General features: G+C 41.9%; 1 protein-coding gene and 1 pseudogene across 1 annotated transcript; both read right to left on the bottom strand.

The window, feature by feature from the left end:
* LOC107570334 (ubiquitin-like modifier-activating enzyme ATG7) overlaps positions 1-2,130 on the bottom strand; it is a 92,486-nt pseudogene extending 90,356 nt beyond the window's left edge.
* A 2,952-nt stretch (positions 2,131-5,082) lies between these two features.
* Positions 5,083-8,564, bottom strand: LOC107570335 (histamine H1 receptor-like). Its single transcript, XM_016256556.1, has 2 exons — positions 8,486-8,564; positions 5,083-6,781 (listed from the first exon to the last, which is right to left on the bottom strand). Exon 2 carries the CDS (start codon positions 6,694-6,696, stop codon positions 5,125-5,127), a length of 1,572 nt encoding a protein of 523 aa, XP_016112042.1. The 5' UTR covers positions 6,697-6,781; positions 8,486-8,564; the 3' UTR covers positions 5,083-5,124.
* Positions 8,565-17,500: the final 8,936 nt, after the last annotated feature.

The raw sequence follows: 17,500 nt of genomic DNA, 5'->3' as shown, positions 1-17,500 counted from the left end.
CAAACTTTAGATAGGCAGTTTGTAATATATATATATATATACACATAGAGAAATGAAAATTTATCATTTAAATCAAATTTCAGATTATTTGGGAAAATGCCTTAACTTGTGTCTAATCAAAGACATACAGTAGATCTTCAAACTTGAATTACAACATGCAAGTTCAACCACAGCACAATATAATTCAATAAAGACACACAGCGAGACTGGATATACCATCTGATACTACAAAAATCAAATGTGCTTTATTTAGTCTCTAATCATCGACTATAAAGTGACTTTGATTTTCAGGTTTGAAGCAATCCGTTCTGCCTTCTGAGAGGCCCCTGCCGTCTCGCCTCTGTCATGATTACACTCCCCAAGCTCACCGTTACAGTAGTAGCCTCGGATGATTTTGGGGCTCTGGTCTAAGCGGAAGAGGTTGAGCTTCTTCTGTGTGAGCTGATGCCAGAAGCCTGCCTCCAGGGCACTGCAGAAGGGGGCGAACTGCAGCTTTGGGGCGGCTGCGCCTCTCTCCGTCCACTCGGCCTCCATCAGGACCGATGCTTTGGACTCCTAACCACACAGAAAACAAGAGCAAGCCTATATGAGACTCGTTTATTCAGCCACTGAGTATTTGTATTGAACCTTTAACATCATAAAGGTGCTATAAATGCAAATATGTTGCCTTGAAAAAAATATAACAGCAATAATAATATTTCATCAACAATATGGTTTAGTAATTAAAATCATTTAATTATTGTCCGTGCAGAGGCTATTCTGTTTTATTGATCTGTGGCGCATTCATTTTGATTCTTTACACGTGTAATGATGTCCAGTGACTTGTTTGCATTATTTATGCATTATTTTATTTATTTGTAAGACTTTTTTATGACTAAATTTGGTAATGGGAGAGTAAAAATATTTTTAAAACGTACACCGTTCAAACTAGGCTGCTTATGTTGAAGTGTTCGGGATGTGGCTTTTAATGATGAGACCTTTTTTGTAATCAGGCTCTCAAAAAGTATATAACAATTTGGATATAGATTTATCGGCCAACATATCGGTTATCGGCTTTCAAAAATAAAGAATAATCGGTTATCAGTATCGGCCAAAATTTTCATATCGGTGCATCCCTAAATTTAATGTTTACATTTTTCAAAACAAGATTATAATTTAAAGTGACAGCTAGCCAAGAGATATTTTCATCTTCGATCAATCAAAATAAAATAACAAAATAAGTACAATATTTTTAAAACAAGTAAAATGCACTCTCATAGCATGCAGTTCTTGGAAGTTCTCTTTTCTCGCTCCAACAAGCTTGGATGTCAAAATTAATAAGAAACTAACATCTGCACAACTAATTATGTCTTATCAACGTAATTAAAGTAAAAACTGCGCTCTTCAGTATTGTGAGTTTAGTAATACTGCTTCGGTAAAAGCACAGTGCAGGTGGAAGAGAAATGTGTGTTAATCAGAGAGAGTCCGAGCAACAACAAACACACGTGACTCAAACACACACTTACCAGACAAACACTTCCTGCTTGAGGTCATGTGACCACTGTCAGCGTGCGCGCATGCGCAGTCGGTTTGTTTTGGTTTCGTAGCAGAGCTAACGCTTCACAAATGACTTTAAAATGAGTTTAATGAGAAACAGGTACCGCGGTGGCGCTTTCGCTGGTGCTACAACTGGTTAAAGCTTAACATTTACTATTCTGACATCTTAAAAAACGCTTTGTAATCTGAGTCGGCGTTAGCATACACGCTTTTCTGCTAAATGCCTCGAAGCATGCTATCATCCCGCTGAGGAAATGTTGTCGAATAATAACCTTAACCCGGGCTGCAGATCCTCTTGTGTCCAAAGAACAAGCCTCAGGGTGCCAAAACCATCGAATAAAAGACAAAAACCCAAAACAAAAGGAAAACACAAACTAATAGACAAGAGAATACTGACAAAAACTTATAAACGCTGTTCCTCTTCATTGTAACTGTGTTAGATGAATCAGTTGATGTGTCGGGTTCCGTGCGATAGTGAACTAGCCAGAAAGTCCAGACTGATTCAGCACGACCCCTTTCCACCAGCTCTAGCTGAGCCTGAGTCAGTCCAGATCAGCAGCATTCCTTCTGTGTGCACACCCGAGCTCTTGTATCAAGCCTCACAGAATAGGCTATGCATGCAAATCTATCCTTTTAAATCGTGCTTGGAGTCATGCATTCGCAGTGGAAGACTATCAGTCAGGCATCACAAATGAACAATACAAATATGAAACTGTAGGTCTGTCAAAGTGTATGCATAACTCATAAACACACTTAATATGTTACCATGCAAACCATGCTATGTCTAATTGTTCAGCTCTAGACATTGCATCATGCTCGTGATAACAAACCTGGTAACTAAACCATGATATCTGCACAATTATACCAGAAAGGCAGGTGATGTATCTGGTAAAGCAACAGGCATTGCATTAATAATGCATAAACACAAGTTCATCTACCTAAAGTAGTCACTTAAAAATGACCATTTTGATAACTTTACAGATCAGATAACACATTTGACTGAATGCATCTACATGCTTCGGTAAAAATGTCTGATATTTCTGCGTTTGGTACATTTTCCCCTTTGGCTTCTAATGCATGTGCCTTATTGTATAACACTGTTCAACATTTTGATTAAAACCACAATATTGCCACAAATACGGCTCAAGCTTTTAGAGAGGGTTTCTGTGGGACTAAAAAGGTCTTTAAAAGTCCGAATGCATCCTTCCGCGGTTTGAGGCCTTTAAGATATTCTAAATCAGAGCAGAAATTCAAACTTTTAAATTCTTATATTCAAGTTATGGCACAAAATGCTGCAAAAAAATATATAGAAATAAAAAATCTTCCTCAGCATTTTTGTTTTCCGATGCAAACATCCTTAAATCTAAAATACGTTTACAAAAGTAAAATTATGTTTTAAAAATTGAAATATGTGAAAAAAATGAATAACATCACTTTTTTACAGAGTGTTCAGAAGATATTTCCATATAGAGCTATTCAAGCCTTAAACTATTTATTTATCTATGTATGTATGTATTTATTTGTTTGTATGCAAAAAAAAAATGAATCAAAACTCTTAATTTACCACCTGCAGAAACCCTGTTAGAGTAATAAATGAAGAGTATTTAACATCAAAACCACGCTATAGTTGTCATATAAACCAGTGGTTTTCCAGATGTGAGTCATCTTTACTTGCATGTTAATTTGACACTGAATAGGTTCAGTTGATATGAATTGAATTTATATGAAATAGTTCCTGCTTTCTTTTTAAAACGTCAAGGCCATTCTGAAGATGCTTGATGATCATACACCCAGAATTTCAATGTTCAACTGAAGCTGTTTGCATGTAGCATCTTCCAGCACATTGTGCATCCGCTTGTAACCAAACTCATATTTGTCTTCAGTTGATAGGAATTACATTTACATTAAATAGTTCCTCATTTCCCATTTACTGTAGACTTTCTACAGGTCCGTCACAAAGACAGCACTGAATGCAGCATCGGAAATGCTGAAATTACAGGACATTCGCCAAAGCATCTCAGTTTATTTGAAGAAAACCATCTAATTGAGTCTGGTCATAGCAAGAATGGCACTTTTGTTCCAGCAATCACATGGTTTCATAGAAAGTGACAGGCACTAATTGAGAGCTAACAATGCAAACTGTTCAAAGAAAACGAGAATTGAACGGGACTAAGCACTGCACTGCATTAGTATTATATATTATAATTGCTTTCCCACAACTTGAAGTTTTTATAGTCCATTTCATCGTCACCTCATCGCTGCACAGGCATGTAAAATACAGTATGTGTGGAATTGATACAAGCATTCTGCCGTATGTTGTTTAATGCATGTATTGTATATGACATAGAGGCGGTATGAAACGACATATTTAATCTTCACGTGACCTCAGTGTTACATTGTTCATCAACCAGAGACGTCCAGTTAATGGCTGCGTCCGAAAGCCATACAGAGGTAGGAAGGCAACAAGGCACATCCGAATCCAATGATCGTGTCACTTTCTGTGTTTCGATGAATCCTTCACTGCCTATAATATCCTATAATAAAAGATGGCATATGAAAGTTATGGTTGGTGCCCATTTTGTGTGTTTTTGACCAACTTTTTCCACTTTTGATGTTATTTCAAGCAAGTAATTAAATATTTGCTTAGTTATCCCCAAAGCTTTCTTTATTATATTGTAGATTACTCCACCTTGATGCTGCCTCAGAAATCTGTCTAAAGTCATTTCTGTGAAGTGCCTTCAAATGCAAACACTGCCTGCAAAGTTATTGCCTGATAAGCAACGAGCCAGCTGCCTAAGCTTTCAGACGCAGCCATTATGTCTAAAATGTTTTAAAGATGTATTTATGTGTTTTAATGTTTTAACGAGTTGCATTAGATGTTACAGTTCATATCAGTTTTATTCAGATCATCATTTTTATTGTTAAAAACAAAGATCAGGTGAAATGCATTGCATTTCAAATCATCCAGGAGCTCCACGTATACAGACACTTTGTGCATAGTATGCATACACCACTGCTTTCTTTTTAAAACCTCAAGGCCATTCTGAACATGCTTGATTATCATACACCCCGAATTTTGATGTTCAACTGAAGCTGTTTGCATGTGGGATTTTCCAGCTCTCTGCAGGCAGTTTTGGCCAAACTAATATTTGATTAAACCGCCTGTAAAATATATATGCACCACACCTGCTATTTAAACATAATCGAATGCAGAGGGCATTAAACACACCAAACCAAATCTGTACTGACTGTACATCACCCTCAATAGCAACATTTCACAAATTATTATTTTAGTGTTGTTTAATTTAAAAGTTGCTACTATACCATGATTACATCAGATCTACTGAAGCAGCAGCATAAGTGCTCAGTTTCAAAACACTCTGAATAAATTCATCATATAATCTGATGCAGATTGCAGACGTGTCAAACTGACATTCAGCAATAAATAATACAACTAAATAAATTAAAAAAGCCAAAAAATAACACCAGCATGGCAGATGCACAGAACTGCAAACATGTCACAAGAAACGCTTCAGAAAACACACTAATTGAGCAGGTGTGCTAACAGTTTTTCACCTCTCCTGAACTTTATCTATCGATATGAAATATCTTTTTGAACACCCTTTTGAAGTTCTCATTGCACAGCGGGTAAATGAAGGGATTCAAGGTGGAGTTGATGTACCCTAGCCAAATTGTGAACATGTGAAGGTCATGATGCACACAGGTCTCACACAAGGCCGTGACCATGAAGGTGATGAAGTACGGGATCCAGCACACCATAAAGACACTAATGATGAAGCCAAGCTGCCTGGCGGCTTTCCGCTCCTTCCGGATGCGCATGCTGTGGATGCTCTGCTTGGACTGTTCGCAGAGCTTCTGCCACGTTTGTTTGGCGGGGAGCGTGTTGGTGGCGTCCAGCGGAGGGCTGTTCTCAGCCCAGGGCGACGGCGGATCGCTGTGATTGCTGAGAACCGTGGCGTAATTGTGAATATCCACAGTCGGTGCGCTCTCACACATGTTGCCAACAGAGTTGGGCACTAACACGTTACAGTCGTTCACATTCATGAACGGTTTGGGCTGAGCGTTGTTCTCGGACTGCAGGAAGGTGAGAGATAACGGTGGGCCTTCTGCAACGGTTTCCCCGTCGTCGCTCTGGATCGAAACCTCGTTGGAGTCTTGCACGCTCTTTCTCCTGCGTTTCGAAAGACTAAACATTGCTTTGGCCTTGTAACAACTCTTCCTCTTTGTCTCGGAGGTAGCGTCCTCGTTATTGTCCCTCGAGCTGTAAGGCTGCTCCAAACTGTACTGATCCAGCAGGCCCTCGTTTTGAGAGAACGCCTGCGAAGCCAGACTCTGTCTCTCCGAGGCTTTGGTTATCTGCAGCTGCATCCCGTTATGCAACGTGTCGTCTGCTTCGGTTTTCACCATCGGACCGGCAAAGTTCTCCCACTCTCTGTAATGATCGCGGACTGCGATGAAAATCTGCGAGTAGAACAGAAGCATGAGGAAGGAGGGAATGTAGAAGTTGAGGATGGCTGTCAGGACTTTGAACCAGGTCACGAAGCGGAAATCCGTGTCGCATTGGTTCTCCAGCTCTGGCTTTCTGTCGACTCGAGCAATCATCCGCCAGCCCAGGATGGGAACGATCCAGGTCATGGAGAGTAGCCACGCGCTACAAATCAGCAGCGTCGCTCTTCCTCGCGTCCGATACTTTAGGTACTGTAAGGGGTGGCGTACGGAGCGGTACCTGTCCAAGCAAAGGATAAACAAGCTAAAAATAGAGGCCGTGCTCGCCACATAGTCCATGACCAGCCAGAACTGGCAAATAACGCGACCCAGTTTCCACTCGTCCTCAAGAAGGTAGACCAGATTCAAGGGCATGACCGTCGCCCCCACAATGAGGTCCGCTATCGAGAGGCTGACGATGTACAGGTTCCCTACCGTGTGTAAAGTCCGTTCCTTTCTCACAGCAAAAAGCACCAGCAGGTTCATGATGACCGTCAGAAGGGAGAGCGTGCCGAGCAGAATCCCCAGCACCGCATTGTTCATGTGATGGTGGAAGGGAGCGGATGCATTTGAAAGACTCGTGACGTTGGGTTCGGGGTGTTCTTGAAGAATTCTTTTCCCGTATGTCGCGGTGAATATCGTAGTCGTCTCCATTGGGCACGCGTCACATGATGTCAAAGTTGTGAGAAAGCACAAAGTGACTTTGGGTTTTCAAATTCATATCCACATAATGGAGTTTCTGAAAAACAAAACCAGAGAGAATGCATCACGTTGAGTTCGTGTCTTGCGCTTATTGATGTGTGACTCACTGCGCTGAATGAATGGAGACATCCATATTTCCGATGCACTCAGTCCACATGTCTGAAATGGCATGTTCTTACGACAGCACAGACGTAAGCGGGTTTATTAAGCAGTCGCTGGGACCATGGATGTTCAGAAAATATGTGAGACACACATTGTCAGGTTGCTAAGAGAGATGGTTTCTAGCCATGCATCATCATAAATAAAACCCTAGACCTTAACAAACCCTTGCCTGTGTCTGTCTAGGCTCCCATCTCAGGTTAGAGCTCTCATTGAAAGTTATGCTTGTCTATATAAGCGTATTATGTTTTCAGGGCTCACCCTCTTTATGCATTCAAATATCTTCTTTTTTTTTTTGTCACTCGATTTGAGATATGTGAAATTTGGATGAGAAAAGAAAGTGTGCAACCATAATACATAATGTGACATACATATAGATGCCTTGCCTGTTAGGTAGAATTTTCTTTAAATCGATATTTTATAATTGTTTCCCAAATCCTATAACTTTGTTTCTTCCATGGAACACAAGAGGAGAAATTCAGCAGAATTCCCAAGCTGGAAATAGGCTTAAATACTTGGATAAAAAGAGAAGCAGAGATTATTAATGATCTAAAGTCTGTTCCACACATACTGTATGATATGACTTAAGACCTGAAATATTGTGTATATTTGAATTAAATGTATGCTGCTTTTTGGAGCTAGATAGTCCCTGGTCACTGTCTACTGCTGTTTCATGGAAAACAGCAAGTTACGCAGAATAAAAAAAAAAGTCATAGAGGTTTGGTGAGTGATAAAATGATGCTATACAAAATGAGTGTACAAGTTAATGTTCGCACAACAATTTAACATCAATACAATAATGTTCACTGATGTCTGTGTTTTGAGAAAAAGCCTTAAACCTGAACACCTCATGATACAAAGCAGGTCATCAGTCATGCTGTTACTCTCAAGTTGTGTTCTATCTAAAGAAGTTGCATTAGGAAAAAACTGTTAAAGCAACATTATCTTACATCACACAGTATGAAACTAAAGCACTATGGTCCGATTTAGCTTTTTTTTTGTATAAACACAAGGACTGAACATGAAGCCACACATATACTTGCACCAAATATTTATGCATTTCTGTAAACCTGAGAGCTTTAAGGTTTACAGCGTTGCACTCAGGTTATGTACATATGTACATTATGTACAAACAGATTTGTAACGATTTCTGGACGCGTTGGAGTGGATCGTAATGTGGAGAAAACCAGGCTAGTGATGCACTTCATCTCACCGATGCGCCACGTTTAAAACTTGCAAGCGTTAATCGTTTTCTGAAGAGTTGTGCGTAAATTGTGCGTAATTGTGCTCTCGCCATTTACTGACAAACCGCTATGCCTTTTTTTTTTCTGGCTAAAGCTCAGCGAAAGGAAAGCGATGCATGCTCTTCGCGGAGAAGCTTTGCTTCAGTCGACACCTGTGGAATGCTCGTCATCTGTGCGTAAAGTCGAGTAATTCTGTCAAAGTGCGCGCTGTCTGTCCATCAGTCACGAGAGCAAACATTAGTCACTTTTACATAACTGATGTAGTCATTCTCTTCAGTGACATTAATTTAGCTCTAAATGTGATTAGATTGTAATCATAAGCAGGAATGGAAACTTACCCTTCCGGCTCGCAGTAAATTCCCGGCAGGAATTGATCTCCACAGATCTGATGTTCACTTCGAGTGAACTGGACGCTGACTGACGATTTACTGCTCTGAAGAGTCTCAGGAGTGTCTCATGAATGTCTCATGGTTGGACACACACAGAGAGACAGAGAGAGAGAGAGAGAGAAGGAAGGAAGGAAGGAGAGAGAGAAATCCATTCTTCATATACTATGCTTTTTTTCACAATGGCCTTTGTATGGCTATTTATTTAAATATTTACCTAATTAGTTGTTCCTAGGCAAAAAAAAACTAAAATAAAAGGAAAACGAAAAGAAAAGACAGACCTTTTCAAAATGATGTCAAATAATGTTTATAAATCTCGGTCAACTTTTTGTCAACGTGTGGAGAGATGAAGCGAGGACTCAAGTGCAGGGTGAATGGTTCTTCTTTTAATAATAAAATGAAACAAAAACAAACTCAAACAACCCCGAGGGGGAAAAACAGACAGGCTGGCTAGAAACTGCACTACAGACATAACACACACAATGAAAACCAACGGATCAGCACAGGATTACAGACACCAGGAGAATAAATAGGAAACCAAATGAGGAGGCTAACGAGGGAGACACAGGTGGAGCAACTTAAACAATAATGAGGTAACAAGATGGGCGGGGCAAGACAATAGACAGGAGAGAGCACATGGCACCAAACAAACACAACACAAGCCATGTGCTCACAGAACACAGTGTCATCTGGTGGCCATCCTGGGCACACCTGCTGAAGACTGTGACAGAACCCCTCCCCTAAGGAGCGGATTCCAGACGCTCCACCAAAAGAAATCCCGGAGGGAGGCGGAACGGAGGTGGATCAGGGGGAGGGATGGTGGGCCAGGCCCGTGCAGTGGAAGAGGGCCTGGAGATAGAGGTAAACCAGGGTGCCAGGGCGAGACCGGCAGGGCAGGAGGCCAGGGCGGGGCCGGCAGCAAGAGCGAAGCCTGCCTCAAGGAGGGAGCCGGCAGGGCATGGAGCTTGGGCGGCGCCGGCAGGGCACCAGGATCTAGGAAGGCCTCCCGGCCTTGAAGGACGGAAGAAGCCTTCTTCCTCCTCCGTTTCCGAGAGGGTAGCACTGCAGCTTCGTCTGCCGCCTCCGGGGGCAGCTTTCTGAGCGGACGCCGCCGCTTCTGCAGCTTTCTGAGCGGACGCCGCCGCCTCGGAGGAACCGTGAGCGGACACCGCCACCTTCGGGGGTGCTGCAGCCTCATCGGCTGCTGCTGGAAGCGCTGCAGCCTCCTTGGCCCCCTTCGGGGGCGCTGCAGCCTTGTCGGCCATCACGGGAGGCACTGCAGCCCCCTTAGCTGGGTAACGTTCCATGAACTCCACAAACCCCTCAAAGGATACATGACCAGATCCTAACATGCTCCAGTGATTAATGGGCTCATCAAGGGCATAATTTAATAAGTCCTTTAGCGCGGAGTCATTGTAGCCCAGCCCCTCTGCAGCATTCCTAAATTCCCTGGCAAACTCCCTCAGACCAGTCCCTCATTGACGGAAGGAGCTTAAGGTATCCACCTGGAGCATGCGCTGGTAGAGGGGGCTGGAGAGAGTGGAGACCGGTAGTTTGTGTGAGCCCATTCTCCGCTGAGTCCTCATGTTTCATTCTCACGGCTGATCCGTTCTGTCACGGTGCGTGTGGAAAAATGAAGCGAGGACTCAAGTGCAAGGTGAATGGTTCTTCTTTTAATAATAAAATGAAACAAACAAACTCAAACAACCCTGAGGGGAAAAAACAGACAGTCAGGCTAGAAACTGCACTACAGACATAACACACACAATGAAAACCAACGGATCAGCACAGGATTACAGACACCAGGAGAATAAATAGGAAACCAAATGAGGAGGCTAACGAGGGAGACACAGGTGGAGCAACTTAAACAATAATGAGGTAACAAGATGGGCGGGGCAAGACAATAGACAGGAGAGAGCACATGGCACCAAACAAACACAACACAAGCCATGTGCTCACAGAACACAGTGTCATCTGGTGGCCATCCTGGGCACACCTGCTGAAGACTGTGACATTAGATAAATGATGACAAAATGTTAATACCATCCCTTTAAAAAACTATCCCTTTAGAATATTTTGGCAGTATTCTCGTTAAAAATATGCACATCTAATGCACAAGTGTGTTTTCCCCCCCAAATAAATATAATATAAAGTCATGTACTGTAACTGTGAAATAATGACATCTCATGGCTTGTGATGTTCCTTTGGAAGCATGTGCTCAATGAATGAACGTAAATAAATGTAATTCTGGTATTTAGTCCTGAAAAGAGACCTACATTTTCTTTATGAAAAATGTAATTTCTGACCGTAATACTGTAATATTTTAAGTGAGAGCGAAAGAGCAAAGGCTTCAGGGGCAATGTTGAACTAATGAAAGATTGGCTGAAGCTCAGGGTCTTTCATAAATGATGAAACAACAGAAAAATCTGGCGATGGAGGAGGACACGTCTCACTTTGCTGGCCATTAATCTGTGGCTTGAGCACAGCTTGTGTTATATAGCAGCAGTGCCAGGGCCAATGAACTGGATGTGTCTCTTGAAATGAATGGTCTCGTCGGTCACGCATACTTGTGTCTTGATTGTACAACCTTCATTCAAGAGCCAGAGACTGGCAGCCTAACTACCTCTACTATGTGTTAAGGAAATAGGACCTTATTACAAGTCAGTGAACCAAATAACACTACAATGTGTGTGTGTTTTCATAAGCATATAAGAGCCATAATAATGAGCTCTGATGCTTATTCACATCTAAGAGGGAGTACAACATATCATATCATCATAAAGCAAACATGGAATCATACTTCTATGTTGGTGGTCTTATTTTGCATTGATTCTTTAGGGTTTTTTTTTATGTATGGTTACCCTTTATAATAAGTTTACAGTAACAATACTTTATTACATTTATAGTTAATTCGTAGTTTATAAATGGTAGTCTGTACATCATTACATTAATAGCTTATATACAAATAGTGAGTTTTTCTTTCAATGTCACTGTGATTAACAAGTTATTGTTTATCTCATATGTAGATGTTTTAAAATCTTTATTAACCTGTTCCAAACTGAAACAATGTAGGCTACATTATTTTAAGTGATTTAATCCTACCTTTATTAGTCATTGCATAAATGCATGAATGTGTCACGTAATACTTGGGGAAATAAAATAAGATCTAAGTGAAGCTTTATTTTCCAGACAAGATCCAAAAACCAGAGCAACAGGCAAAAACACTAACAAAAAGGTAATCCACAGGGTGAAACAGAAAACATGTGCAATACTGCAGCAACAAAAGACTGAGCATGGTATAAATAATGAGCCAATGACATAGAGCTGGTGTTAGTAGAAATCATGGTTGCAAGGGGTGATGGGAACTGAAGTCCAAAACAAACCAACAGTGAACAATAGAGTACCCTCTAGTGGCTATCCCAGGCACACCAGCTGATGGCTGTGACATGACCCCCCGCTTTAAGGAGCGGATTCCAGATGCTCCACTCAATGTCAAAAAGTCCAGGAGGGAGGTGGAATGGAGGTGGATCAGGGGGAGGGATGGCGGGCCAGGCCCGTGTAGTGGAAGAGGGCCTGGAGACAGAGGTAGACCAGGGTGCCAGGGCGGGGCTGGCAGAGCAGGAGGCCAGGGCAGAGTGTAAGCCCATCAGGGCAGAGCAGGTGGAGCTGAAGCCCTCCAGGGCGGAGCTGATGCCTACCTCAGTGGAGCTGATGGTGCAAAAGACCACCAAGATGGCTCAGAAGGAGCTGGAATGGACTCTGGAGTGAGCTCTGAGGCAGGCTCCGGGGCCAACAGAGCAAAAAGCTTGGGCGGAGCCGGCAGGCCTAGGAGCTTGGGCAGAGCTGGGATGGCCTCCTGGCCGGCAGCAGGCTCTGTAGTGGACTGTGAGAGCTCTTGGACTGGAGCAGGCTCTGGAGGCTCTGGAATTGCCTCCTCAGGAACTGGTTCTGGAACAGCAGGAGTGGACTTAGCTGCCCTCCTCCTTCTCGCCCTCCACTTCTCAGTGGGAATCGGAAGGCCAGAGCTGGTGGGAAAATCCCTGCGGAAGGGTTCTGATTGGCCTGGTGTTGCCCACTGACTTCGACTATGGTGATACCTGACGAAGTCCCAGAAGTCTAGGATCCGAAGTCCCTCCATCTTCCACTGGGGTAGAGGATCATCCAAGCAAGGAAGTCCTTGAGGAAGTCCTTGAGTGCCACCTCATTATACTCCAACCCTACCGCCAAAGTCCAGAACAACTGGGCGAAGCCTCCCACTTCCATCCCCTGCTGACGCAGAGCCATCAACCCCTTAAGTCGAGCCATCCGCTCCTCCCTAGTAGCAGGAGAAGAAATCCGGATATCCATAGTCTCAAGGTGATTGAAAAAACTGCTAGATCTTGAAATGGCTGCAGAATTCTGTCATGGAATACTCGGGGAAACAAAATAAGATCGAAGTGAAGCTTTATTTCCCAGACGAGATCCAAAAACCAGAGCAACAGGCAAGAACACTAACAAAAAGGTAATCCACAGGGTGAAACAGAAAACACAAAGTTACATGTGCAATACTGCAGCAACAAAAGACTGGGTAAGCATGGTACAAATAATGATGAGCTAATGAGTCAAAGACATACAGCTGGTGGCAATAAAACAATCATGGTTGCAAGGGGTGATGGGAACTGAAGTCCAAAACAAACCAATAGTGAACAAAAGAGTACCCTCTAGTGGCTATCCCAGGCACACCAGCTGATGGCTGTGACAGATTGTGTATCAGTTCACTTTATACATTAGCATTTCTTTAGTATTAATAACTTTTTAAGTTTTTCAAAAAAAATGTTCTACTATCTTTTGTTTCTATATTCACAATCCTTTATAGATATATTTTTTTTGTATGTTTGGATAGATGATGAAATGTACAAAATTGTACAGTAACAATATTTTTAGTTACAATATGAGCCGCTCACATGTACATGAATGCTCTGTGAAGTCCTCTTCACAGAAACTAACAGGCGACTAAAACGTATCCCACTTGTCCCAGAAGTAAGAAGTGTTTTGAATGGTATTTCACATTGATTTTGTTTCAGGTTGAAATGGTTTCTTTTGTGTTTTCATAAATAAACTAAAAGGATAAATTTAGATGCATGCCTCTGTTCTTTCTGTCTCCTCATCCTCCACATGACAGATGTCTATCACAGCCCTTGAATTAGTACTTCAGTTCTCCTTTTATTGTGCTTACATTGCTGCTTTCATTGTGTTCCTCAGGAATTGATGACCCTCCTGCATCCCCAGCTCCTCCTCTTATCAGCAGTCGGGACTGGAATTCAGATAGGGGCTAAGCACTGCAGCTGAGCAGGCATCTTTTTTAATTTTTTTTATTTGTAGTCTTCTTCTGCTGTTGTGGCTCTTGAGTCTATGGCAACCTACAGAGCCACTTGTGGAACAGTTGTGAAATTTAGCATGCAGATTAAAAAGACAATCTGAACATTAACCACAGCAAATTTCTACCCCAAACCCTGTAGTGCCACCAACTGCCCAAATTTGTGCTTTTGTTTGAACCATAAGGAAAATTTTGAACCATAAGGAAACTGCAAAACATTTGACAAACAGCACACTGCAATGAGGATATCTCTCCACAATGCTTTCGAGTATTCAGATGGAACTTACTACTTGTCATCGCAAACATAACTTAAAAGCACTTCAATCATGACAACTCTCTGAAGATTTTAGTATGGTGATGGATATGACAATGTTAATGTATTTGGGTTCGGCGGAATAGATCTGCTACGCTGCTGCTGAATTGCTGCTGCTGTTGGCTATTGCTGTAGTTGTAGATTATTGCTGCTGCTGCAAGCAAGTACAGTAACTTGCTTCTGCCAATGCATATGGCGATACAGTGCTGTGAGTATGTAAGACATACTGCTGCTGCACAAATAGCATACAAAATAACCCGTAGCAGATCTATACAGGTGGAGCTGGGGAAGGTGGAGGGTTTCAGAGAAACTCAGAGAAACTCTATTCTCAAGGGAATGCTAGCCAGCCATATAAATGCATGGCAGTAAGCTCATTGGCTGCATATGCAGCATGAACCAATCAGCTTGTGCCAAGTCGTTTAACTCTCTGAATATCATCAGTTACGTAAACAACCCGTCAACCTGCACCATCTAGAGTTTCATGACTGAACTATATATTTAAACAGTTCCAGCACAGGTCAGCAGATATGTGTCACATGTATATTCTGATAAGTTCTGGTTTGATTTAGTGTTCTGTTCCTTTTGTGCCTGCCATAGTTCCCTTTGCTTGTTAGTTTCACTGGTTTCTAATTAGATCACACCCGTTCTGTTTCAGTTAATCATTATTTGTCTATTTAAGCCCTGTGTTTCTTCCCGTTTCTGGGCCAGTATTGTAGTTGTGTTGTATGTAGGGTTGGGTATCGAGAACCGGTTCCGTTTTAGAACCAGTTCCAAATTTCCAAGAACTGGGTACTCGATAAGACACGTGCATTTAGATTCCACTTAACGATTCCTGCATTCGCATTTTAATATGATTTTAAATTAGAACTTGAGCACTGTTTGCGTGCAGCGCACACATCCGAAAGAAAAGCAGAGAGAAAAGCGGTTTCCGGTGTGGGGAATACGTAATGCATTGTGGTATATGGAGCTGCCTGAAGTGTACATATGAAGTAAACTTGCTCCCTCTGTCAAAATCGAGGGTTTGAGGGTCTGTCCATATAAACTCGTCCACTTCACGAAGTAGAACGCACTTCAAAATGACAGTGGTGATTCCCCTTGAGGAGAAGTGCTAAGGGAAGTTTGTGAGTGTGTATCTAAAAGCGAAGTGGAACGCAGCCTAAGTCAGCTTTAACATTAACAACAATTGTCTTTTAGGCTTGTATCTGATGTACTGATGTGGTGGATGTAGATTATGTTACAAAACTCAGTATGTGTCTTCGGCACAATACCTTGAAGTTACTCAAAATGTTTCAGGTCAGCGAACCTTGTCGTCAAAAACTATGAACTTCCAAAAACTGCTAATAGCTTGCAATTTTTTGTTGTTGTAAAATTATAAGGAAACAAGTCTTGAAAGATTGATTTTCAACTAATTTGAATCAAGTAATCTTTAGCAAAAAATATGGACTTTGTGATGATAATCGTTAGCATTAATGAATTTGATGACGTGATGCCAAATAAAAGGCTGTATTTCTGCAACGCTTTGACATTTATCTGTATTTTCTGTATTTGACATTTGCTGCTTGGTTATATGACTGCATGGCTGCAAGGATGGGACTTCTTACAGAACCATAAGGCCAATCTACACTGTATGATAATTATCTTTGATGGTCCTGACTAAAATAAGCAGTTTCCAAGCAGATATGGGAAATAAAAATTGAGAAATGAACATGTCATATTCTGAGGTGTAAAACGCACACAACAACTGTGTAGTAGAGTACTTCTTGTGCAGACTCACAAAATCAAATTGAAACCAAAATAGATTTCACACAGGGACAGAAACCTTTTCCCCACAGGAAGCCATTCTCTTGTTCTGTTAATAGGAAAGTGCATGAATAAAATGGAATTAAATAATCACATGTCTCTGTATGTAACTAGCCATAGTCCAATGCTGGCACAGAGAAAGGTCACCATTAAAAGAGTTTGCATGCAAATATATGTAGGACTTGAACTTTCACACAAAAGCAGACACCTAAACAAAAATCATAAGAATAATTATAATAATTCTTCTACAATTCTATATCCAAATAAGCAGTGATGGGCAGTAGCATCGCTACAAGTAGTGACGCTACTAGCTTAACTACATTTCTCAGTAGTGTGGTGGTAGCTTTGCTATTTTCTTAATCAAATAGCTTTTCAGTAGCTAAGCTCTGTTTTTGATCAAGTAGCCCGGTAACGTCAACAAAAGCTACATTTTTCAAAGCATTCTGAAGCTCAAGCTCAAATCGGAAATATAACTGCTATGGATCACTGATCCTGGACCAGTAAAAGTGACGCCACCACCACTAAACCTCGTAACTCCATTGGCTCCTCAAACTGTCAGTCAAACCTCATTATTCCTCCCGCCTCTCTCGAGAATGAAGTGCGGCACGCAGTTTGGAGCATTTCAGCTTGTTTGCAGTCTGAAGGTAAATAAAGAACTGTTCATTCAATAAGTACAGCGTTTTCTTTACTGAAGAAACACTATATTTATAAAGGCTAATGTTTTTTTGTATTCGAGGAGTGGAGAAGAGTGTCTTAGTCCAGCATTTGTTGTCGAGTCACAGCCAAATAGCTTGTGCGAAGAGCTGAATCTTTTATAGTATGATATTTTTGGCCAAATAACAAAATAATTAATGAAGTTATCATTAATAAATTCTGCAGAAGTATTGTTCATTCTTAGTTCATGTTAACTACACTAGTTAACTAATGTTAAAGCTGCAGTACGTAACTTTTTTTGGTTAAAAATGATCCGAAATCAATATTTGAGCAAGTACATAACCAGCCAGTGTTCAAAACTATCGCCTTACTTTAGCCCGATTCACAATGGTTAGTTTATTGTAATGTTTTCTAATTTGAGTGGTACGGGTAGTTCCCTCTCGAGCTTTCACGAGACATCACGGAGATATTTCTCCGTTATGGGAACTCCTTCCCTTCCAACCTTTCCTGAAGTCCTATTGGCTCCCGCCAGTCCAAATGACTGGCCAATTGACGCAAAGTATGCAAACCAAATGCAAAAACTGACGAGCTCAAGCGGCAGTATAAAATGCGGTGCACGCAACAATTACGTCAGAATCTTCTTCTTCACCTGTTGAATTTACTATGGCAACAATCTGCAAGATCTGCGCGGGACCGATAGAGCCGCCGGATTCAGCACGACTACTGCGTCGCCTGCCTGGGCCTGGCCCACGCAGAGGCGGCGCTGGACGGGTCCAACTCCGGGCATTGCGTGGACCTTCCGGCCCGCGTGCTCCGGACCCGCCGCGATGTGGCTCCCGCCCTC

Source organism: Sinocyclocheilus grahami, unplaced genomic scaffold (assembly GCF_001515645.1).
Source record: "Sinocyclocheilus grahami isolate Dianchi unplaced genomic scaffold, SAMN03320097.WGS_v1.1 scaffold1442.1, whole genome shotgun sequence".
Taxonomy (NCBI): domain Eukaryota; kingdom Metazoa; phylum Chordata; class Actinopteri; order Cypriniformes; family Cyprinidae; genus Sinocyclocheilus; species Sinocyclocheilus grahami.
This window is presented reverse-complemented; position numbering and strand designations above follow the sequence as displayed.

Excerpts from the sequence above, each read along its gene's own strand:
- LOC107570335 (XM_016256556.1), bottom strand. The coding sequence starts at position 6,696 with ATGGAGACGACTACGATATTCACCGCGACATACGGGAAAAGAATTCTT.